The 9,058-nt window shown below is 37.2% G+C and overlaps 2 protein-coding genes across 7 annotated transcripts; one reads left to right on the top strand and one right to left on the bottom strand.

The window, feature by feature from the left end:
* The first annotated feature begins 2,096 nt into the window (after positions 1-2,096).
* Positions 2,097-3,319, top strand: LOC116016452 (nucleoside diphosphate kinase 1). The gene is made up of 4 exons (XM_031256719.1): positions 2,097-2,249; positions 2,367-2,415; positions 2,675-2,906; positions 2,993-3,319. Exons 1-4 carry the CDS (start codon positions 2,199-2,201, stop codon positions 3,108-3,110), a joined length of 450 nt encoding a protein of 149 aa, XP_031112579.1. The 5' UTR covers positions 2,097-2,198; the 3' UTR covers positions 3,111-3,319.
* Positions 3,320-3,579: 260 nt separating this feature from the next.
* On the bottom strand, positions 3,580-8,844 carry LOC116016450 (ELMO domain-containing protein A-like). Of its 6 annotated transcripts, none has more exons than XR_004097752.1 (11): positions 8,355-8,841; positions 7,999-8,098; positions 7,388-7,497; positions 6,548-6,616; positions 6,336-6,451; positions 6,135-6,189; positions 5,005-5,125; positions 4,632-4,679; positions 4,405-4,499; positions 3,935-4,110; positions 3,580-3,820 (listed from the first exon to the last, which is right to left on the bottom strand). XR_004097752.1 is itself a non-coding variant. In XM_031256714.1 (11 exons), exons 2-10 carry the CDS (start codon positions 8,096-8,098, stop codon positions 4,009-4,011), a joined length of 816 nt encoding a protein of 271 aa, XP_031112574.1. In that variant the 5' UTR covers positions 8,355-8,841; the 3' UTR covers positions 3,586-3,952; positions 3,983-4,008. The 6 variants fall into 6 exon arrangements, 5 of the variants coding, with proteins under 5 accessions (XP_031112574.1, XP_031112576.1, XP_031112573.1 ...); XM_031256714.1 differs by having other exon boundaries at positions 3,586-3,952; positions 3,983-4,110; XM_031256716.1 differs by lacking the exon at positions 7,999-8,098 and having other exon boundaries at positions 3,586-4,110; positions 8,355-8,475; positions 8,572-8,842.
* Positions 8,845-9,058: the final 214 nt, after the last annotated feature.

Raw genomic sequence — 9,058 nt, 5'->3', positions numbered from 1 at the left:
ATAGTACTCAAATTTTTTGTTGTTCTGATAAGAACATATGTTTGTGCCATTAATGCTACTATGAAGTTCAGAATACTATGAACTATCATGTATACTACTAATGATGAAACTTCTCTAAACAGCCAAATGATTCAAATCATTAACAAATGATGAACTCTGATGCTGATGAATCTACTCACTAATTGGTACTACTATAATCATCTCCTCTGTCTCACAAAAACTACCATACTGGCCTGAAGTCATAAAGACTCAAACAGAAGATTCAGGACCAAAAGAGGAAACACAGGAGAATCAACTAAGGGGGAGAAATCAAGGTTTTTGCCAAAAATTTGACAAAGGGGGAGAGTGTTGAATTAAAAGGTTGATCACAATTGTTGGCAAAAAGAAATTCCAATTCGAGTCAGAAAAGGAGTACACCAAGATTAGAAATCAGATCACAAACAAACTAGGAATAACACCAATACTGTTTTGGTTCTGATTAGTTGGCTATTTAAAGGACCTCTCACCATTACACCAGCTGGATTTCCTAGCTAATCTTGTGAGGTATTAGAGAGTTTGAGATGATTCTAAATTCCCCTAGAAAGTAGTACATGTGTTTAGGTTACAATATATTAGATAGGAGAAGATCAATCTATTGTGTAATTTCTGGTCCCAAAACTATGTAGTTTGAATATTAAGCTTTTAGTGGATTTAGGCAAATTCTCAAATTGAGAAGTGCCTCGCAGACTAGGGTTTTTCCCAAACTGCGTTATCAGTCTCTTGTGTTACAACTGTTGTTTTAACATCTCTGTGTGCTGCGGATTACATTTTTCAGCTTTGTTTGTTCAAAGCATGCATGCTTCTATCTGTAAATTTAATCTATAAAACCTATCCCAATTATAAGAAGTGAACGGCACGTTTGTGAGCGGTAACCAAGAGCCGGCAATGAAGTCGTAGACAGTGAATCACATGATAACCAACCCATTTCACCCTGTTGGCTATGAACGGCCCGGTATTCAAGTACTCACCGTAGTACTCAAACACCGAGCTGAGGGGCTTCCACAGCCAACCGAGTAAAATGGCCTGGATATCGTGTGATTACCAGCCTCTAATTTGTTCAAGAACAAGCAAAAGAGAAGTAGAGAAGAGAGTAGAAAAGGGAGAAGAGAATGGCAGAAATTGGGGAAAGAATTGTAGAGATCGAAGAGGTAGAGATAGAGAATTTGAGAAAACTCAATTCCATACCCCTCTTATATATATAGGCATTGAGTAAACATACCCCTGGCGTGATTGTTGTTGTGTGAGAGAAGGTTGTTGTGTCATTCAAATGGCGTGTCTGGTGCAACAAGGACAGGAATTCTTCATGCAATCTGGACTGCAGACACATAATTTATTAACTCGAACCCACTCCCTACCACATGATAGTGTACACCAGATGCCCTTGACCACAAAATCTTTGGCTAGCATAATTTGCCGTGAAAATCACAAGTTAAAATGTAGAAATGGGTTTAGCTCATTCAACTTGGCCCAGTAAGGAAAGTCAAGCCTACTGGCCCAAAATCACAAGACCTGTCCATATGCAAGTTAAAACGTAGAAATGGGCTTAGCTCATTCAACTTGGCCCAGTAAGTAAAGCCTAGCCTACTGGCCCAAAATCACAAGACCTGTCCATATGCCTATATTTGCTATACATCATTAACGGACTGGGGTTTAGATTAGGTTTTTTTAACAGTTTAACTACGTTTTTGATTTCTCAATTATAGTTACATTTTGTTTTGTTTACGGACGAAGTTTAGGTTCAGATATACTTACTATACACAAAGTTTACAATAAACACATACTTAAAAGCGTGTGATTTACTCATTTCTAATTGAATATTATATTGTAATAGAGCCAATACTACGAGTCATTGTAATAAATAATAACCGGCTTTTTAGAAATGAGAGGCGACACATGACATGTTTAGAAGGAGAGGGAAAACATTTGTCAAATTCCACTTTGTGAGTTGTGACCGACGGCCCGACGTTGAAAATATGTCCAAACCGTTTCTTTTTGGACAAACGGACCACAACATCGAATATTCCGCTGCGGCTGCTGGGTTTAGGGCTTCAATTCGCTCGCTGAGTATCACTATAAAGTCTTACGCTGCTGCGCTCTGCCTCTCTCGCATCGACGTTTTCATCGCGCAGTAGCAGCTTAGCTTCATAGAAAACTCAAAAATGGAGCAGACTTTCATCATGATTAAGCCTGATGGTGTCCAACGCGGCCTGGTTTGTTTTCGTTCTTCATTTACTTACTGTTTCCCCTTTTTGTCCGAGGAAAAGGAGCAATACAAGTACTGTACTGTATGTAATTGATTGCGTTTTTGTGTTGTTGTTTTGGTTCAGGTTGGTGAAATCATTGGTAGGTTTGAGAAGAAAGGTTTCTCTCTGAAAGGTAATAGATTTATGGCTCTTTGATGGTCTTCTTTTTGTTTCGTGCTTGAATTGTCGGTTTATTGTTTATATTTACAAAGTGATTTAAGGTTGTTTGTGGATCTATTCGATTGTTGGATTAGTGTTTTTGATGAAATGTTTAAGGGCTTAGTCTTCTGGTTTGTTTCTCAGTATGAATAGTTAGTTATGTTTAAGTCAGGGCTGGGCTGTTTTTTGTTGATCTGAATGAGTGTGTGGGTTCTGAATATATGGATGTGTAGGTTTGAAGCTTATCACTGTTGATCGTGCTTTTGCTGAAAAGCACTATGCTGATTTGTCTTCAAAGCCATTCTTTAATGGACTTGTTGAGTACATTGTTTCTGGCCCTGTTGTGGCAATGGTGTGGGAAGGAAAGGGTGTGGTTGTAACTGGTAGGAAGATCATTGGAGCCACAAACCCCTTGGAGTCTGCTCCGGGCACCATCCGTGGTGACTTTGCTATCGACATTGGGAGGTACACTTGCTGCCTCTCAACTCATCTTGTGTTCCTTTTATGGATGTGGTTCAAATTGTTGTGTAACACAAACTATTTATGTGCAGGAATGTCATCCATGGTAGTGATTCAGTTGAGAGTGCGGGGAAGGAAATTGCCCTTTGGTTCCCAGAAGGTGTTACAGCATGGAGGAGTGAGCTTCACCCTTGGATCTACGAGAACTGATGATATTTCTCAGCTTTAGTGATGGCTTGTCTGTTGTGCTTCCTACTTGAAAGAGTTTCTTAAAGTTGTTGTGTTTTGTTTACTTTCCAAGCAACAGTCTGAGGTTTAAATCTATGGCAGAAACATTATGCTAGAATGTGTTGTTATTTTGCTATCTCTCTTCAAACATGCTTTATATTTTAATAAGAATGAACTATAATCTGCAACAATTCTACCCCTAAGATTTTAGGTTGTCACTAATCTCCAAAATGGTTAAACAAAGCACTAGGGAGGGAGGTATCATGCCCCCCGTTGGGACTTTGATGGGCAGTCCAAGGTCTCAGGTTCAACTCCACTACATTGTGACATGCAACAACTAAGTGAGGGTGCTCATGATGGTGTGCTACCAAAAGGTCTAGAATCTATTGAGGTATCAAAAGTAAAATGGATATCTTGTGAATGTTAACATGGGTTCATATGTTGAGTAAGATTTAGAGTACTCAAACTGCACAAGTTCCATATTCTTCAATCATGTCAAACATGGCAAACCATTGGCTAAGAATCAGGAAAAACAATCCAATTTGTATTTGCAGAGGAGCATTTTTGTGTAGCAGCCACAAGCTCAATTACAAGAACCTAATGAGTAATAAAGAATGTGATGAAGAACAGAAGAAACATGTCATTGACAGCAAGCACTATCCAGTCAAAAAATAACTCGTGAGTAGAGAAACCTGGAAGATGGAAACTGCAACCAATGAATACCGCATGTATGTTTTGCAAATGAAAACCACTCACGTCTAGACTGTCAGCAGTACAAAACTATCAGCTGAGAAGGCTGTACGTACATGGGGAAATCTTCGGATCTTCCAGCCATGTTGTGTAACCCATTTCACTTTTAGAATGTCAGCAGAGTATAAAACTATTGAGTGAGTAGGCTGTAAGAGGGCAAATCTTCCAGCCGTGTTATGTCTTCTAGTAGAAGTTCCTTTTCTAGCTGCCTCCGCGTAGCCTTCATGACTGACTGAATAAAAAGTAGCCAAAAAACAAACTTGGTACAGGCCTCTATATTGTGTAGATATATCACAAGACATGGTGGGTGCAGATCATGTTAAAGTAATTCTAGGCACCTCTTATTTTCAAAGTAACAAACTAGTACAATTATGTATGCTATTCAACTGCTATACCCAAACTACCACTTTTAATTAAGTATATAAATGGCAGAAGCTATACCACATATGCAGTTTTAATTAATGAATAATGATTGCTAAGAAACTACTTAACCCAAATAAATCTCATAAAAGTTGAAAGCACATACATTGAAATCCATATATGATGCTCGCATGGAAAGCCACTGGTGATCCATCAACTTGAAAGTAATACAATATAGAAGATCAAATGCTGATTCATTCTCTGTTAAAATGATAAAATGAATTAAAAAACACACACAAAAAAGAAGAACAAGAAGAGAAAGCACACAAAGTTATTGAAATTATGCAAAAGCAAAGTCACCATTAGGACCATGAACTACACTCCAATATTTACCTGCAAGAAACTTCAAGAAGGTTGCTCCAACCAGGTTTCGAGGTTTTACTGCAGAGGCAACACAAATTAGATAATTGAATCCACTAATTTCCCAAGGAGCCTAGAATACATTTGGATGGTCTACACATTTATACAAATATGAATCTCATGACTAGTTTCAGATGAGAAAATTCAAATTACTGAAGTAATCATTAGTCACAAATTCACCATGCATGAAAATTTGTATTGCTTAGAACTTTAGAAGAAAATTCACACCCTTTAAAATGCCGAGTGAAATACTTCAACAAGTGCTGAAGATAGAATGCACATGAAATCAGAAGATTTTTCAAAAAAATGAGTAGCAGCTACAATCATAAAGAACACAAACTTATACCTGCTTCTAGATCTAGCATCTGGATAAGCATGAATGTGATGTTGACACCAGCAACAGCAAATGGGTATTCCCACATGGACCGGTCGCCTTCCCTCTTTTGAAGAAGATCCTGGAAGGAATTCTGCAATATAGCACCAGGAAGCAAAAATGGGGAATTATTAATAGAAAATAATCATGGTATACATGTACAGATAAATTCAGTTACTTAAGCTTAAAACCTGTACTATACTTACATATTGTATACATTGACTTTTATGAATAAGTAGGGTAGAAAGGGATTGACACTATACATGTCCAAGACTCGCATGTAACAATTCATAAAAGAACATAACAGTAAGACTGAGAGTATACATTCCAAAGCCACTTTGATAGTTTGGTTCATACATCACTTAAAATCCAGAGTTTCCTACATTCCTGATATAGTTATTATTAATTTTAGATCAATACTATCATTATCCTCCTCCTTTACAATAATATCTTTTATTGATTTATTTAATTATTATTTTTTGTTACAATGATCTAACAACACTTGAAAAAAGACAAGGACCAAGATAGGGCAAACAATGTACAATATCATTTTAGATGTTCAGACATAGAGTAACAATTTCAAACTCTAGAGCTACTTGTTTCTTAAAGAAGAAACATACACTTCATGTAGTTAAAGATTATCAAATGTGACGAAGGACAAAGACAAACACTGACTGCCTGCCAAGTGCCAACCTTCTGTGTCTAGGAAGAACAAGGAACTACAAGTCGGAAACTGATTTAAACATCTTTTTGGAAATCCTTACTGGAGCAGAAACAATAACAAAAGTTAATCAAGACTTGCATGGCTGAGAAGTCAATTATTAATCACATATTTCCCTGGAGTAAAAGAGCAAGTTCAATATGCAAACATTTTAAAACATTTTCCCAATTATACAAGGAATTGGTTCACATTCAAAAAAGTAGCATTAACACTGACTGCAAACCCATAAAATGATTGGAGAAAAAGAAGCATTTGGCCATAAATCATAATTCAGCCAAGTGAAGTTTTGAGTCAGCAACACACATGAAATGAAAAGTTAATTTTTCAAGTAATCTGGAGATCATCCACCAAAAGAGAAGGAACAAAGTTGGAGAGGACTTACCGGAAAGTTCTTAGCAAAATATAATAAGTTTTCCAGCGATATAAATCCACCACCCCTAAAAAAATAAAAATAAAAAAGCAGCCCAGCTAATAAGACCAAAGACAATAAACACAACTAAAATAAGCATTCAGAAAGAGTAATAGCCAATTAGCCATGCAGCAAGTCAAATACACTTCTAAAGTCAGCAGAGTGCTGATATACCTAAAGTCAGTAGATGGATCTTTGCCTTGCCAACCCATTTCCTTCCACTGCTCAGATATTAGGTCACGTAGTTCCTCTTCAGGAAAGGCAGCATTCCACAAAGCCCTTAAAGCTGACTGTTGAAACCAGGAAAAGTAAGCAATAATGATGGGGAATATCTGTACAATTCTGTAGCTGTTTAAATATTTATCATGCATTGTTAATAAGTGTACCTGATGTTCTGGAATTGACCTGTCATAAGAAATATCCATACGACTCTGTAACCTCTGCAAGCACTCTTCCTGGCATCACCAAAGTCAGTCAACATCATAACCTTAAACCCATAGCATATCTAGTGAAACATGTAATTCAGAAAAGCAGACACTTGGCAGACTATTCTAGCACATATAATGGCACTTACGAAAGCATCCAAAATGATCATCTATAAATATGCATTACACATATTAGACTTCCTATGTGTGTGTCTGTTAATGTGGGCATGCATGTAACACATTCTAGAAACCTGACTAGCCCCAAATATTTTAAATAAATGGAATGAGAACACCGACACTTGCCCCCACTCATTTTTAGAATTTATCCTATATTATGAAAATTTATAACAAATTCTATCATGTACCAAAAAATTCAGTACCAATGTTCCCCCAATCCACCACTAAACTTTAAGAGTATTCATATTAACAAGTGAACCCACCCCACAACTCATTCAAAATCCAGGATCCACCCCTAATGCAAACATCTAAATTGTTAATAAAGGTTGGTTTACTTGCTAAGGAGAGGATAAAGATTGAAGACTATTATTTGAAAGTAAAATAAAAGGCAAACACTTGTGTAACCGTAAAACTGATCACATTTGACAAAGAATAAAGTGAGAAACAAGTTCAACCACAATCAGGAGAAGTGCCCAGAGAAGGCCATCATGTACACAAATAAAATGCCTAATAAGCTGGGGTAAGCAAATGCAAACAACTAGAGACTAGGATGTATTTTATGGCCATTATTAATAACATTGACAAAAACAAGAAACCTAGGCTTCATTGGCTCAATCATAATACCTGAGCAGGTGTTAAATTAAATGAAGGCCGAGCATCATTCTCTCTTGCCTGAGCACATATACATGAAAGCCCTCTGCCAAGCCATGCTGCAGATCCTGCTACAACCTCCGCTGTGGCAAAAGAAAATAATTGGCTGAAGGAAACCACCAAATTTTAGATACCAACATCAACTTGTTCCAATTCATCATACTAGACAGTGACAGGGAATAACTTCATTGTTAGAACTAAAAAGAAAAAATATATAAGGAATTCTATTATAGGTTAATTTAGCAACTAAATAGCACGATCCACCAAAAGAAAATCCACAGAATTCATAGATTACATGAAATGCATTGATATAATACTATCCAGAAGTGCTCAAATACTACTTGTGTCATAGAATCTAGCAACTCGAAAACATATCATGAACCACTTCTAACCAGCTTAACAATGAACATCCTGATGCAAAACTCCTGGTCTGAGACCATTGACAATCATCAAAGCAAGTCCGCAAGCAATCTATCTGACCATTCTCGTCAGTAATAAATAAGAACGAACCCCTCAGGGCAACAACGGCAATAAACAACAGAAATTCAAATTCAGAAACCGGGGATAGCAAATAGCAAACTCACCGCAAATGTCAATGCAATTAGGCATGAACCAAGCTAATTTCCAATTCACAGATCCAAAGCTCGCATCAAATAGAGACACCATACAACTAGTATCTAACATCTACACACATAGAGAAAGAGACATAGCGAGATACAGGATACCGCACAGACCAAATAGCTACTGTAGGTAGATACGTAGAGAAAGAAATGTCAACTACCAGATATTTTATCTTAATTTATTTTTATTTATTTATTTACCTACTTTTCTGTTTTATCACTTGTATGCTTTCCTAATTTTCGCTTTATAAAAAATAAAAAATAAAAAACAAAAGTAATTGTTAGGCGAAAAAGGATAGAGAAAGCCAAAGAGGACGAACCAGAATCTGAATGACAAGTGTTGCTCCTATCAAGGCCTTGCGAAATTCTCCTTACCGCCACGAAAGATCCTCCTCCTTTCTCGTCCATTCACTCACATAATCTCTCCCTCTCTCTCTATCTCTGCGGAATCAAAATTCGAGCAATGAGAGACGATCTACAATGCGGCGAATTCGAATCAGGAACGCAAATTACAGGCGCGAAATGCGCGATTCCTGCCTTTGTGTTTTTATGTTCACAAGATCTGGAATTCGAACAAGAACGCCATATCTGATCCTCTCTCTAACTCCGCACGCGTCTGCTTATTATGTAAGCAGTTGATAAGTATCGCTGAGTATATGTAGGAACTAGTAAGGAGGTATATACTGAGTTTCTCTCTCTAGATTTTCGGCATTTATGCTTTGTAGAATGTATTTGCTGGTACCGCTCTGCTACGGTGTGGGCGGGACGACGACGCAAGCAGCGCTGCGAAGATGTTATTCTCTCACTCGTTTGTGTGCGTGCGTGCGTGTACCCGTCATTGTGAAACTGTGAAAGAGTCACGTGCATTTCCTTTTTCTCGCGCGCGTACTCATATCCACGACTTGTAGTCTTGTAAGATAATATTAAATTTATTCGTGCATAAGTAATCCTAATTAATTCTTGAGTAGTAAATTATGAATAAAATTACTAAATTGAATTATAATAGCCACAATATGAAAATTAT

Source organism: Ipomoea triloba, chromosome 4 (genome assembly GCF_003576645.1).
Source record: "Ipomoea triloba cultivar NCNSP0323 chromosome 4, ASM357664v1".
NCBI classification, from domain to species: domain Eukaryota; kingdom Viridiplantae; phylum Streptophyta; class Magnoliopsida; order Solanales; family Convolvulaceae; genus Ipomoea; species Ipomoea triloba.
Note: the sequence above shows the minus strand (reverse complement) of the source record. Positions and strands in the feature narration are given on the sequence as shown.